The sequence below is a fragment of the Podarcis pityusensis genome, assembly GCF_964106645.2.
Source record: "Podarcis pityusensis genome assembly, chromosome: 3".
Taxonomy (NCBI): domain Eukaryota; kingdom Metazoa; phylum Chordata; class Lepidosauria; order Squamata; family Lacertidae; genus Podarcis; species Podarcis pityusensis.
In genome coordinates this window covers 8,266,372-8,282,371 of record NC_138026.1, presented here as the reverse complement: position 1 = coordinate 8,282,371, position 16,000 = coordinate 8,266,372, and the positions used below count along the sequence as shown (strand labels likewise).

Sequence of the window (16,000 nt, the reverse complement as noted above, 5' to 3'; positions counted from 1 at the left end):
TTCTTTTGTTAACTGTTGTTCAAAAATTCATCCCTACTTGCAAAGCAGTTTTAATGTCACATCTTTTAAAATATTCACTAAGATATTCCCACTCACCCTTTATTTTCCTCTCATCCAAATTTCTTATTTTAGCTGTCATAGTGGCAAGCTCTGAAAATTCTATCAACTTGTACAGCCATTGATCTTTTGTTGGGATGACCTCTTCTTTCCAATATTTTTGCGTAATCTATTCCTGCAGTTGCTGCTGCATATAAAAACAGATTGTGAGCTTCCTTTGGTAACTCCTCACCTATAATAGCCAATAAAAATGCTTCAGGTTTTTTTGGGAAATGTAAATTTAAACATTTTCTTAAGTTCTTCATAAATAATCTCCCAGTAATTTTTTGCCCGCTTGTGATGCCACCACATGTGTATCGAGGATCCTTCCATTTCTGAACTGGCCTCATGATTCCAATGTAGCTGCTTTGAGTGCAAAAATTAGTTACAGAATAGCCAGTACTTTATCTTTCTGCACTAATGCTTCCAGTAAAAACTACTACACCATATTTTGCTTCATAATCCTGATGAATATTTACACTGTATACAGAGTGCTTTGCAGTTCACATTGACCACATAAAAACTGCAAATGCAACTGAACCGCACAGAGCAACTGTGCATGTATGATTTTAACCTTAGGAGAATCCATACTTCCATCATTAATGAAGGACACCATATCTACGCTTTTAACATCCTGATTCAAAGTACAATGGGGTAGTGAAAAAGAGCTAAGAAACTTAGATTCTGTGTCTGACATCAGCCCAGTTTAGTGGAAGGACATGTGTAAAACGGCAGTTGTTAAATAAAAATGAATAAAGTTGAATGGTGCACAGTAAAACTGAGTGACATGTATTCAGATTCTTGTTCAATGGTGTTATCTTGCAGCTACTTTTAAGGAGACTAAACTATGGGCAGCCAGCAGCTCTCTCACATATATAGAATCATGGATTTGTAGAGTTGGAAGGGACCCCGAAGGTCAGTTACTCCAATGCCCTGCAATGCACACATCTCAACACGCGGTCCCCCATCCAGTTGGAAACCATGCTTAGCTTTGCAAATGTGCTAGCAGTTTTATTGCTGTAGTAAATGTATGTTAAACCATAGCCACCCTCACAAGGCTTCCCCAGCACCCTTACTGTGCCAGGGCAAAGCTGTTTGTGTGCTGTCAGTGGGTACACTGAAGGTTACTTATTGTAGGATGACTATGATAGGACATCACGTATACGCAGCCCAGGATGAAGACATTACTGCTGTGGGGGCAACCACATATTTGAAACGGCAGTGGGGAGAAAGGGAGGGTAGAATTGGGGGGGGGGGAGGTTAAGGCACTACTGTTCCTCACTACTGTATTCAGCAAGCCTCTCACATACTTTACAAGCTAAAAATCGGGGGGGGGGGGGGGGTTGATTCTGTGTGTTCTACCAGGCAGCCTAAATTCTAGTTTTGAATGCAGGATCCAAAATACCACTTTCAAAATATCTTTTCCCCCTGTTACAAGCAGGCTTGCGTTGACACACACAACCATGAGCAAGCCTCACACAAACAGTGGAAGATGTTTGCCAGTTCTATAGTTTGGATAAAGCAGTGTAGCTATAATATAACTAGAAATGCTTTCAGCTTAGAATGGTAGCTTTACAGTGATATTCCCAAATGTGATTAAATTAATTCACATCAGACAAGGCATATTCCAAGTGTTTATTCTGAGGAACAAAATCAGGACTTCATTTCAATACACTGATTATTCACGTACTTTTTCGTTGTTAATTTCCACTGATTATCTTCCAATTGTTTTATACTGTCAGGAGATACTCAAGTCAAGCATTGAGGTATTTTGCGTGGTGCCTGATATGGTCGTTAATGAATGTTGCTATAAAGTAGTAACTGTGATCATAGCCCTGGGAAGGGGAAAAAGAAATCAAATGGTCAAATCCGTAGCCAACATGTCTTCAAAAGCATTGTTTTTTACAGCACTATTCAGAGGCAGTAGTACTCAAGAACCAAGTAGCTGGAAAATTCACCTTGGGTTCAGCATACGCATTCAGTGTAATAAATTATCTAACCATCGTCTATCTCTCTGTTGACAGAGGAAGGTATCATCTACCTTTAAAGGAAACTTGCCAGAACAACTTAAGAATGTGCCCTTGTAGACCGACAGAGGGATATAAGTGTACATATTGCACAGTACTGCAATCCTTTGGTACGTTAAAGTAAAGGTAAAGGGACCCCTGACCATTAGGTCCAGTTGTGACCGACTCTGGGGTTGCAGCGCTCATTTCACTTTATTGGCTGAGAGAGCCAGCCTACAGCTTCCAGGTCATGTGGCCAGCATGACTAAGCCGCTTCCGGCGAGCCAGAGCAGCGCACGGAAACGCCGTTTACCTTCCCGCCGAAGTGGTACCTATTTATCTACTTGCACTTTGACATGCTTTCGAACTGCTAGGTTGGCAGGAGCTGGGACCGGGTAACGGGAGCTCACCCCGTCGTGGGGATTCGAACCACCGACTTTCCGATCAGCAAGTCCTAGGCTCTGTGGTTTAACCCACAGCACCACCCGCGTCCCTTCAACACAATTCAAGAAAAAAGGTTCATCTTGTTCAGTAATGTCTACACTGGCTGGGCTCCAGGGCTTCAGAAAAGGGAAGGTTCCCAACCCTACCTGGAGAAGCCGGGGATTGAAATTGGGACCTTCTGCATGCAGAGCGGAACACAGGAACTCAGGAAGCTGCCTTATCCTGAATTACATCACTGACCAATTTACAGCAGCTCTCCGGGGTTTCAGAAATGGGATCATGCCAGGTTCAAGGTTCTTGTATTAATTTACAAAGCCCTGAGCAACTTGGGTCCAGGGTACCTCAGGGATTGGCTGAAACCTTGTACCTCAGCTCAGTCAGGAGCACTGGTTTTCATTTCCCAAGCTGGTGAGGCTCGTTGGAGGACAGTGAGAAACTGAACCTTTAATGCCATCAACCCAGTCCTATGAACACCCAGAAGGTAGTGGGTGGCGCTGTGGCCTAAACAGCTGAGCCTCTTGGGCTTGCTGATCGGAAGGCCAGCGGTTCGAATCCACTTGAAAGGTTGAGCTCCTGTTGCTCTGTCCCAGCTCCTGCCAACCTAGCAGCTTGAAAGCACACCAGTGCAAGTAGATAAACAGGTACTGCTGTGGCGGGAAGGTAAATGGCGTTTCCGAGTGCTCTGGTTTCTGTCACGGTGTCCCGTTGTGCCAGAAGCGGTTTAGTCATGCTGGCCACATGACCCGGAAGCTGTCTGTGGACAAACGCCGGCTTCCTCTGCCTGAAAGCGAGATGAGCGCCGCAACCCCAAAGTCACCTTTGACTGGACTTAACTGTCCAGGGGTCCTTTACCTTTTTTTACATATGAACACCCACTCAAGCGAGATTCAGCAGGCACCTTCTTAGCCAACTACAAATGCCTGCTGAAAATGTTTCTATTACACAAGGCCTATGCAGGTTCCCTACAGGTTCTAATGGGGGCCTTTTCAACTACTGTTCATGGACCCTCTTCCATGAGGAAAGGCTGTTTTTATTTTGTCAAGCCGTCAGCAATTAACAAGTAGCATTTGTTTGTTTGTTTACTGTTTGCTCTTTATTTGTTTGAAAGTGTTTTGCGTTGTTTTGCTGATTTATTTTTAATTCTTTAAAAGAATGAATGTACTATTCTTTAAACTGGTGTAGTGGGGGGTTTTTGGGATGTGTGTGAGTGAATGAGAGAGGGGAGCAGACAATATCTAAATAAACCTGAAAATGATAATAATACTGCCTCAGGAGGCAAAGAGAAGCATCATCAACCTTTACTACTGAAAATTTAACACAAGACACAAAACGTTTAGGACATTACCTGCTGCATTCTGAAGACCACTGGGATTTTGCGCTCTGTGCAGGCAGCAATGAAATTATCAGGCAGCAATTGCCCTGCTGTAAGGAACTGGTCGTCTTTGCCTTGATCAATCAGAATGTCCAAAGAGGGGCCTTTGTAGGACTTCACAGTATGTGTAGCATCGTAAGCCTGCAACGGATATAGATACATTCACTTCTAAAAACTGCAGCATCCAGACAAGAGGTTATCCATATTGACCTTTCCTCCACACTTTCCAGGCGTAATCTGCACTTTAAAGCTCTGTGTCTGATTGCTCTCTGTAGGCTTCAGAGCTTTCCCTGCAAAAACTGCTTTTCAAAGCGAAAGCAATCCACAGAAAATTCAAATTGCCGTTCATTGCACTTCAGCTTAAAGAGTGGGTTTTCGCACAGAAACCGGGGGTGGTGGGGTGGTGGTGCTTGGACATGCAGCTTTAAAGCATGAGCCTGTGCCTGAAAACAGCAGGGCAAAAGGTAAATCTGGATAAGCCCAAGATCTCACAATACTGGAAAAACAATGACCAACAGAAGGAGTCACAATTCCTATCCAATTTACAGTCAATTCCAAATTAAAATGCAACGCTGACCAGGCTCACATTCAGTATTCATAACAAAATAAAATAATATAAAATTAAAAAATTAAAAAATCCTTCCAGTAGCACCTTAGAGACCAACTAAGTTAGTTATTGGTATGAGCTCATACCAATAACTAACTTAGTTGGTCTCCAAGGTACCAACATGGCTACCTGCCTGTCTTCAGTATTCATATAACGCACAGATTTATTTTGCAGTGGACATAACAAATAGAAAGTCAACAGCAGATAAAACGATTTATGCTGATGGGTGGAGTTTCGGACATTCCTTGGTAACAATGACATCACTGTGAGCAAGAAAGTGGACTTTTAAGTGTAACAGCAGCAGCCAAAGAGGCAGATTTGCTGTAGAGTGAATGTGTTCAGGAGCCCGTTTGCCCTTCCCCATGAAAACTTAACTCTGCCACTATTTCCTAGCCTGTCTTGGAAAATGTTCTGCACCAGAGATTGGGAGCAGCCAAGGAAAGTAACACAATTCTGGCTTGCTTGTTCTTTATGAGCTACCCCATTTTCTTATTTTTCAACTCCAACACGGGAGAATGCTGGAAACATTTCTGCCAGGAGCCACCATTCCTCTCGCACTCCAGAAGGCTTTACAGTGTTACAACCACAAGAATGAAATGTACAGGAGTAAGCAATGCCAGCAAGGGCGCTTCCTTGGGGGAGTTGGGGGGCTAAGGCCCTCCCATATCTAAGGAGAGGGCCGGGCCCCCTCAAAATTCCATGGCGACTATGCACACATGCCATGCAATGTGCTCACCTCACTTGCACACGCCGTATGACATACTTGCCTCATGCACGCAAGCTGCACCATGTTAAATAAATCATGGCGTTTACCTAATTTTAAGACCTGGTAAGGAACAGACTATTGTTAATATGTCCTGATATGTAAAACCACAGAATCCAAAGAGGGTGCGCTTTCTTTTTCCCATGACTGTATAATTTTATACCCCTTTTCAAGACTGCACCCAACCTGCCTTGCCTTTTTAAAAAAATCTATATTGATGAAGTAGTTTGATGGCGCTTCTGTGGTTATTCTACACCATGCTGATATTTCCAGTACATACCTCCCATTTGGTTACATCCGACCCCAGGTATCCACTAAAAGCTTTCTTCCCCCACGGGCACTGAATTGGGTTGCAGATTGGCGCAAAGGCTGAAACAGACTAGTTAAGATTCAAGAAAAACAAAGTGACTGTGTTAATATCTGAATCTAGATTTTCCCCAGCAACTCTGAATTTTTAAAAACTGCATTTGTAAAGTTGTAGAAAACAGCATGGTTCTAGAAAACAGCTGCTCATTTTCACCTTTTGTCATGTGTAGGAAAGGACAGTGCAAACCCATCTTGTCCTGGTGTACGGACATGTATAGACATAACACAATTTTTATTTACTTTATTTGTTTCTGTCCCCATTTATCAATATATTTTCAAAGGATTGTGCCATACTTCAATTTGCACCGCCTATTAATTGTAAACATCCAGAATGCCAATCTACTATATACAGTGGTACCTCAGTTTTCAAGCATCTTGGAAGCTGAACGTTTCGTTTTTCTAACGCCAAAAACCCAGAAGTAATTGCTTCCATTTTCGAACACTTTTCGTAAGTTGAACAGCTTTCGCTGAGTTTCCACCCAATTTCCCCCATTTAAATTGCAGACTGCCCTTTGCGCCTCAGTTTTTGAACGTTTCGAAAGTCGAACGGTCTTCCGGAACAGATTACGTTTGAAAACTGATGCACCACTGTATTTTGGAAAGTTGTTTGATATGTATTTGGACATCTCTTAAAATAGCATAACTAAATTTTACATGATGGTTCCTGATATCAAGGAGCAGGTTTTTGTCTATGTTTGGATACAACCAGACTGCAAGATGGTGCACTGACCCTTTCAAAACTGCACTGAATTTGACCACTGATTTAAAAACCGCACTGATCAAGGTGATTGCATCTCTTACTTTTTCAGGGTAAATTTTCTTAACATTATCTCTCTTTGCATCATTATCTAATTCCTTTACTTTATTCGATATACATTAAAGAATTCAGAATCTTACCTTGTATTTTCCGGGATTCTTCAGAGCGAGGATTAGAGCACCATGACCCCCCATTGAATGGCCGGAAATAGAAATCCTCCCAGAGTCAACTGGGAAATTGGCATTTATCAGATTAGGTAACTGGAAGACATCAATGGGAAGGAAATAGATGTGAGTATATTAACATTTTGACCTACACTTTATCAAACCTTTGCCTTTGTCCAACACATTATCAAACAGCAGCACACATGCTGCCCAATAAGCTTTCTGTGGGATATATTGGCTACAAAAAAACAGGGAGACTATCAGTAAACTACTCAACTTGAGGAGATTTTACTATAACAGTTTCAGGGGTCCTTGCAAGTATATGAAGGCAGAGCAAGTTTAAAGAAGCAATGCTATTGCCTGCACACTTAAAGAGACACCAGGCCTTTCGCTTGCCTTTGGTGATGTTGGGCAAAGTTAGGGAAGATGGTAAGAGTTCATAAGGAATTACAGGGTACCATATTACAGAATTTCTCAGAGCAGAAAATTAGACCCTCAGAGCTTGAGTGCAGGTGAGAAAATGCGTGAGAGGAAATGCAGGACAAATTTACAGGTGTCTTATTTTCTCAGAGATAAAGCGCAAGTACCAATGCCAGATATTGCCAATACGGACACAGTTGGGTGTCAGATTTTTCTTTCTGAGTCCAGAAGGATACTCATATGTATCTGACCATCAGACTTACAGTAGAAGGATGGGGGAGAAAAAGTTGGGGAACCTACACCTTGTATTATATCCCATTCTATATTTACATCAAGAGAATTGTACACAGGCACAATTAACCAAGCCAAAAGTCACCTCATCCTTTATGTACGAGTACATGCGATAATTCGTTTTCCACGGATCTTCAGTGGCATCCACGTAAAAACCAGCTCCAGTGCCAAAATCCCAGCTCTCATCTTCTCCTTTAATATTGCATCCACCTACCATGGAAAGAAAGTCTATGCTGATAATCACCATTCACAGCAGAGGAGTGGCACTTTTCCTTTATGTTCAAGGGGCTTTATGTGCATGCCTCTCTTTGTTTGGCAAAGGGTTGCCAGGCAGAACAGTCTACCTGGTAACGAGGAAGACCTTGCACACTTAGATGTACTTTACTAGATGAAGAGCTAAAAGCGCATGCCACTGTCTAGCCAATTGTGGGGAAATAAAAGGCAGATCTTTAGTGTGTGCTGTTCCCCACCCCACCGCCCAGGAGGAAGATGCATTTACAGGAAAATCCGCTTATCAATACTGTATGTGTGCTGATCTGGCAACTACTGGAACTGCACAGGAAAACATCTGTTGGTTAGGAAGGCCCAACAGAGACTCCATTTCCTCAGGGTCTTAAGAAAGTACAATGTCAAGCAAGAATTGATGATCTCCTTCTACCGGGCCACAATAGAAAGTGTCCTTTCATACTGTATAACATTGTGGTACGCTGGTTTGACAGCCACAGACAGGAAGTCCCTACAGAGGGTGGCGAATACAGCACATGACATCATAGGCTGTCCTCGGAGTTTGCTAGATGACATCGCAGGAGACCGCTGCCTCAGGGAGCGAGGGAAATTCTTAGGGATGACGCACACCCTGGCCAGCACTTCTTTAATCTCCTACCTTTGGACAGGAGATACAGAAGTATAGTCAGCCACACCAACAGGTTAAAGAACAGTTTTTATCAGTGGGCTGTTGGGCTGCTGAATGGGAAAAAATAGTGGTGTACAGTGGCAACTTGGGTTAAGAACTTAATTCGTTCTGGAGGTCCGTTCTTAACCTGAAACTGTTCTTAACCTGAAGCACCACTTTAGCTAATGGGACCTCCCATTGCCGCTGCGCTGCTGGAGCACAATTTCTGTTCTCATCCTGAAGCAAAGTTCTTAACCCGAGGTACTGTTTCTGGGTTAGCAGAGTCTGTAACCTGAAGCGTCTGTAACCTGAAGCGTATGTAACCTGAGGTACCACTGTAATTGACTTCCGACAAGCACACACAGCGCAAACAAGATTGAGTGTATGTGGGGGGGGATCGTTTAATTTCACTGCACACAGGTGGTGTAGTGACAATAAAGGATTACAGTGGTACCTCAGGTTAAGTACTTAATTCGTTCCAGAGGTCTGTTCTTAACCTGAAACTGTTCTTAACCTGAAGCCCCACTTTAGCTAATGGGGCCTCCTGCTGCTGTCATGCCACCGGAGCACGATTTCTGTTCTCATCCCGAAGTGAAGTTCTTAACCTGAAGCACTATTTCTGGGTTAGCGGAGACTGTAACCTGAAGCGTATGTAACCTGAAGCGTATGTAACCTGAGGTACCACTGTATTATTATTAATAATAATAATAATAATAATAATAATATTGATACAAATGGACAAGATTCTAGGATTGTATACAAAGTTTGGCTTAACTTACTAGTAATACGCACAGCTACGTAACAGCAATAATTAAAAGCAATTAATTTGATGTTCATTGGCCTAGCACTTACGTGGGCTGGTATCTGGGGCAACCACAACCAGGCCTTGTTCAGCTGCAGCTTGATGGAAACCTGCTTTCGTTATGAAATTTTGTTCTGTGCACGTTAATCCTGAAAAGACAGAAGAGCATTGTAATGGCAAGAGCACTGCCAATAGGGTTCTGGCTCAGAAGCTATCCAAGTGAGCGTGTTTTAGCCCAAAAGTAAGAGGATGCACTTTCCACTTTGAACCATTGTTTATATCTTTTGATATTGCTGGGCCTAAGTGTCTAAATTGATTAGCCTCAAAGTATAACTTCAAAAAAACGAATTCCCCCATCCTCCCAGTGATAGATGTTTATATAACAGGGCTTTTTGTTGTTGTTGTTCCAGGTTTTTTCTTTCAGAAAGATTCCAAACATTTTTGCCACTCATTTAGCTATTCCCCTAGCTAAATGTCTCCCCTAGGAAGAACTGGAAAAGATAAGTAAACCTAGGAACAACAATAGTTTTAATTGCTGTTATACAACCAATTAATGACAGCTTCTCCCCTTTAATTTTCAGAATTTCCTTCCATAAAGGGCACATAACTTGCCACTATCAGCCTGTTTGTTTGTTTGTTTGTTTGTTTATAATCTGGATTCTCAGATATATAAATTGCATGTGGCAAAGTGGTATATTCAAACCACTTGATTATTTCTCTTCTGTTCTTTCGGTGGAATATGATGGAATAAAATATCTGATTTTTTTACAATTTACTTGTAATTCTGCCACCATGCAAAAGTTATTCAATTACTGTTTAATTGCAAATAAATTTTCTTCATTACATTTTTATTAATGTACCAGTAGACAAAGAAAACAAAAAAGACATTGTGTTGACAGTGAATATTTTTTTATTACACATAAGTTCTCATTCATTGTTGAAGAGTAAAGAAAGTTCCACTAGACCTGAAATGCTACCATGTTTAAATTAATCCTAATAATACCAGTAGCAGGAAGCGAAGAATTTCTACAGGCACATATAAGAAGGGAAAACAGATTTTTATGAAAAGGTCTTTCTTTGCAATCACACTAATGAATTTACTGCCAGTTTTCCTGACTGTGAAGTTTGCCAGTTTTTGGAGTGTCCTCCTTGAGTGGCAGATTTGAAAAGAGCCTACCAATTTTTAGCAATCTTCATAAGGGCAGTTCCTACCAAAAAGTAGGACATGGCAGATAATGCTATGAGGGCTGCTAGTTAGGGAGAGCAGTGCCAAAGTTGGAACAGGGTGTGCAATCCATTGGACTATTACAAATATTCTGTCAAACATCTTAGACAGAATAAACATCTGGCACTAATGCACAATCCCACCACATATGGGTGAGTGACCGTCTATTCTTTGTTAATTATGTGGTTATAAACACCTTAAAGGGCTATGTGACACCTCATTAGTCATACAGCACTGTTCTCACTGGAGCAAGATGCCACCTGGGTGTGAACTTCAACACTGATTCTCTAAATTCTGGCTGAAGCAGTTGTAAGGAAGCTTTCTAATTTAACACTAAAGCTTGAGTCACTTAGGGTGTCAGATTTTGTCCAGCGCCTAACAGCATCTTGCAGAAAGAGATGTGCCACAAATTATCTTATCTATAAGCCTTTATTGAGGCTCAGCTGACAGCAAAAGCAAGGCAGTCTGGCTTTATCACTGAATCACAAATGTATCTAGATCAGGGAAGTCCAGCTTTTCATACCAAGTGGACCACAACAGCACTCAGACATGGAACCTGCGGACCGCAAACTGTTTTGCCACATGGAGCAAGGGGAGCAAGTCAAAATTGACACTCCGCTGCCAGTCCTTGTGCTGCCTTCCAAAAAACAAAACAAAAAAACCCCGAATAAGCAAGGTGTTGGGCTTTGGGAAGGAGGTATGAGGCTCTGGCAAGGGACGTGGGTGGCGCTGTGGGTTAAACCACAGAGCCTAGGACTTGCCGATCAGAAGGTCGGCGGTTTGAATCCCCGCGACGGGGTGAGTTCCCGTTGCTCGGTCCCTGCTCCTGCCAACCTAGCAGTTCCAAAGCACGTCAAAGTGCAAGTAGATAAATAGGTACCGCTCTGGTGGGAAGGTAAACGACGTTTCCGTGCGCTGCTCTGGTTCGCCAGAAGCGGCTTAGTCAGCTTTGCTTACTCAGCTTTGGGAAGGAGGTACGAGGGCTGGAGGGGGGGCATAAAATGGTGCAGAGGGCTGCCAAAAAAGGCATTGAGGGCTGCGAGTTGGACCAACCTGATCTAGATGATAATCTACAAAAACACTTTGCAATCTTATCTGGGCTATAAGATTGGGGGAGGGGGGCCTTCTTGCTGTCTCCCTGGCAGGTGCTGCTCCCTGTGTAGGGATGCAATATAAGGCTCCCTTGGTATGAAAACTCCCTTTTCCTAGTGGTACTGACAACATTTTTGGTAAGCTTCTGTCACTACCTTAAGACACTTTTGTTTCCCCAGGCTTCAGACTTATGGTTGGCCCATTTAGCTTGCTGTGATCTACAGAGTTTTAATGCTGCACTGTTTCATAGAATTTATGTTTTCATTTCTTTTAAATATATTTTATTATTTTATTTGTTGTTTGATTTCTTCCTGGAGACCACTTTGTGATAATGTTTTGATGAAAAGTAGTATATTAATCTCTGAAACAACTATCAGAAGAAGCCTACTGAAATCACACCTACAACATGTTTGAATTAATTTTAACCCCCTTTGGCTATATCTTTTTCAAGGGCCACTTCAGATTACTCACCTGAGAGCCAGTACAATACAGGGCATTTCTCAGTTTCTGCTTTGGGTGGCAGATAAACCCCAAACTTCATTTTGCATTTCAGCTCAACGCTGTTGACAACAAAATGCAGTTAACATGGACTAACGAAACTCGACAAAAATAATGTCGCTTATAAGAAACCGCAACCTCCAATCAGAGTTGCCAGAGGCTAATACTCAAGCCGCATGCTTTATTTAACTACTTAAGAGTGTTTTTGTTCCCCCACAGAAATCAGAGCAACTAATTCAGTCAAGGCAAGTAGAGGCAGCAGACAATTGGAGCTGCCACAAGAAGGGACATGATGCAGATTATCAAAGAGGGTCTACCTGAGCATCCAAGAATGCAAAAGGAGACACACGAGGGACTGAGCATAGAGACTGAAAGGACAGAGTGGAGTACAGTGGGGTGGGTGTGGCTAATCTGTGACCCTCCAGATATTGTACTACAGCTCCCAGCATCCCTGCCCACTGACCATGCTGGTTAGGGCTGATGGGAGCTGGAGTTCAACAGCATCCGGAGGGAGATAGGTTTCCCACCCCTGCAATGGACAACTGGACGTTCACTGAAAAAGCAAGGAAGATGTAGTGATGGTTAAGCTACTAAAAATGTGATTAAAATTGAAGAACAAAAGGATGCTTTCTCAGTACTTTGGTATGACACCAAAGCCTAAATATCAACAGAACTGCTATATGCAAAATTGTTGTCTGCCAAAAAAAAATCAGGAAGGGGCAAAAATGAATATGCATTTGTTTAGTAATTAGCTGTTGTCCAGCCCCAAACACATAGGGACAAATTTTCTAAACTTTGGTGGCTATGGGGTATAGGTAGTGGGTAGGTTGCACCCAAAGGCTTCTGCTGTGGCACAGGGCAGGTGCAGGAGGAGAGGGGGGAAACCCCCTTGCACTAGTGCTAATCCTTGCACTAGCGTTTTTAATTAATATTTTTATTTATACTGACCTATGGGTATAGGCCTGCAGCATAAAGGTGCTATTCAGTGTTATTCCCACTCAAGAATAGGTCAATTCAAGTTAATGGACATGGCTAACTTAGGTTCATTCATTTCAGTGGGTCTACTCAACTAAGTAGGACTTAGCTGAATATAACCCTAACCCCAGGGTTGCAAAATATCCTTTAAAAAAAATTACATGAATAAAACATTTACCTGTCATGCTCAAACACTTTCTGAAAACCACCGAAGCATTTATTGCTAGAAATTTCTTTCAATGCCATGATCTCCGCTGGAAACAAAGACGGGAAACTGTTTTAGAGTTGTACTTATTTATTAAATTTGTAAAACACACTTCACTACATCTTATGGTACTGAACTCCATAGCTGAATTTTCAGCAGCCTCATAACAAGAAGATAATTCAGGCTGAAAATATATACACTTACCTGGGAGTAAGTTGCATTAAACTCAGGAGGGCTTACGTAGGAGTAAGCATGCATGTAAATGCACCATAAAGCTTCTACAACAGATAAAGGATTTTTCCTACCAACCTACAGTTTTTCTTCACAATGCCATCACCCCTAGTTATTCATAACACACACAGAGAGACATTCATCAATATATAGATTCAGATTTCAAAAGGCAAAAAACTGAGACATAACTGTGCTGTATTTGGGAAGTTTGCCTTTGTTTTCCTGATTTTACAAGCCTGTTGGCAGAGCCTAGAAAACAGGGTTTCCTTTCTTGGTTCCCAAACTGGTGCCCAGACTTGGTGCCCAGTCTAAGGTCAGTGGTCAGTTTGATCCAATAAGATCTTTCTCCCTTAATCCAAGGTGCAGCTGGAGGTGGCTGTGCCACTGAAGAGAATTCCAGGACTCAACTTTTACTATTCTATCACATGTTCCTAGCATGGGAGGGGATCTGGAACTGAGCCTGCCAAACTCAAATCGTTCAATTAACCTTTGGCCAGGTTGGAAAAGATTTTGCAAGGATAGGAGTTGTAGTAAATCTGTTTGAGAAGTTGCTGCCAGGGAGTTGAAATCGTGCTATTTGAGGGCAGGGGAGCATTTTACTGCTTGTGCTCTTTCAAACCTTTTTATTGCTACATATGGTCAGTGCTATCTTTAGGCCAACCAGATAGCCACCTACGGTGCAAACCTCCTTTGAGGGGCACAGTTTTATACAGCTTAGCTTATAAATTTCCGACAATATTTTATTTTAAGTTTTTATTTTGAAGAAGTTTATCATTTCTACAAGATGTTCATTTTTGAAAATTGCAGTGAGCAATTTTTGGTGTGTGTGCAAGTCGATAGCCTTGCCAAGGGCATAAAATAGCCTGGCAGTGGGCACTGGGTACGGTAAAGGTAAAGGTAAAGGTAAAGGGACCCCTGACCATTAGGTCCAGTCGTGGCCGACTCTGGGGTTGCGGCGCTCATCTCGCTTTATTGGCGGAGGGAGCCGGCGTACAGCTTCCGGGTTATGTGGCCAGCATGACTAAGCCGCTTCTGGAGAACCAGAGCAGTGCACAGAAACGCTGTTTACCTTCCCCCCGGAGCGGTACCTATTTATCTACTTGCACGTTGACGTGCTTTCGAACAGCTAGGTTGGCAGGAGCAGGGACCGAGTAACGGGAGCTCGCCCCGCTGCAGGGATTCAAACCGCCGACCTTCTGATCGGCAAGTCCTAGGCACTGTGGTTTAACCCACAGCGCCACCAGCGTCCCCACTGGGAATGGTAATGTACTGTTAAACCTGCATTTTAAAATGTTTGTGATTTTTTTATTGTCCGTGGGTTTTGTTTTGACTTTGGTTGTAAATCCTTGAAACGAACCAATACCTCTCCCACTCCCACAAACCCAAAGGTCTGGTGGTTCGAGACCCCCCTGGGGACAGCTGTGGGCAAAAGATTCCTGCATTTGCAAGGGGCTGGACTAGATGGCCCTTAGGGATCCCTTCCAACACTACAATTCTCTTAAGTATATAGGGAAGTGTAAATGGAATAAACCTAAACTTTGCCTGGCCAGCAGTGGACAAACTGGTTCTGTTAAGTTGTGGGTGAACATATCAGATGACACAGTGATTCTTCAGACAGCTCTTGTTTATTCAAAGACCCAGAACAGAACTGAACTGAAGGGTTCAGCCAACCTGCTTATATAGAGCTCAACTACAAAGCAACAGTAACAACTATCTGCAACTATCCAATCACTGAATGCCACTTTCAATTCCTTATTTGCATACGTGGACCTGAGTGAAAACTATCTACAGTATCCCCCTGCTGGCCCAGGGTGAGAACTTCAGTACATAACAGGTTCCTTTATTAATTCCCCAAAACTGTTTATATACTTTTTTTCCCTTTATAGTTTTTTTTCTTTTTCTTTTTTTATTTATATTCTTTTTTCTTTTCGTTTTATTCTTTTTCTTTTACTATTGTTAACTCTTTTTTTTTGTTATGTTTATGTATGAAAAATAATAAATATTATTGTGGGGGGGAAAGATTAAATAAATAAGAAAATGTACGATAAGAAAAGTTAGGAAATATGATTATGACTGTGATATGGCTTTATGAAATAATGATATTGGAAACTGCTATATATAATCACTAAGAAATTCAGATGGAAGAGACTAGAGGAAGTCAAGTAATATGTTTATGAAGATGGATTTTAATTAATTAAATTTTAGTTTATGTGGTGATTTGATGTATTTTATGTTTTATATTCTTTCTTTTTTTCTTTTCGTTTTATTCTTTTTCTTAACTCTCTTTTTTTGTTATGTTTATGTATGAAAAATAATAAATATTATTGGGGGGGGGGGGGAATTAATTCCCCAAAACTGACCGACACACAACACACCCACACACAAAAGCAAGCTTTGCAAAACCGCCTCAGCCACAGGCTGCGTCTGCCTGTCGAAGTGAAACCGGCACCAGGGAAAGCAATGGCGGTGTGTGGAAAAGAGGGAGCTATCCTTTCCCTGGAGGCACTTACCGTCCTCCCCAGCTGCCTTTCTGAGCTCCGCGGGCGGGTCAAGCGACACCAAACTCCCCTCCAAAAGTTGGCCTTGCCTCTCTCGACGAGGGTCCGTTTGCTTTTACCTCACACACGCGCGCGCGCGCTCTCTTTCGCTGGCGCCGCGGGGCTTCATGGGAATTGTAGTCCCTCCGCCATGTTCTTCGCCTTGCTCTGAGCGACGGGGGGACTCCACCTCCCAAGGAGCTTTGCTCCGTCCCGAACGTGCGCGCCTGCCTCCCTCGCTCGCTCGCGTGGCGCGT

The 16,000-nt window shown here is 42.5% G+C and overlaps 1 protein-coding gene across 2 annotated transcripts; it reads right to left on the bottom strand.

Moving 5' to 3' along the window:
* Positions 1-1,717: 1,717 nt before the first annotated feature.
* ESD (esterase D) lies at positions 1,718-15,868 on the bottom strand. 2 transcript variants are annotated; one of them, XM_080999334.1, is made up of 9 exons: positions 15,717-15,868; positions 12,949-13,024; positions 11,769-11,857; positions 9,031-9,129; positions 7,372-7,496; positions 6,552-6,671; positions 5,569-5,667; positions 3,892-4,059; positions 1,718-1,931 (listed from the first exon to the last, which is right to left on the bottom strand). In XM_080999334.1, exons 2-9 carry the CDS (start codon positions 13,014-13,016, stop codon positions 1,851-1,853), a joined length of 849 nt encoding a protein of 282 aa, XP_080855460.1. In that variant the 5' UTR covers positions 13,017-13,024; positions 15,717-15,868; the 3' UTR covers positions 1,718-1,850. The 2 variants fall into 2 exon arrangements, with proteins under 2 accessions (XP_080855460.1, XP_080855461.1); XM_080999335.1 differs by lacking the exons at positions 11,769-11,857; positions 15,717-15,868.
* Between the last annotated feature and the right edge of the window lie 132 nt (positions 15,869-16,000).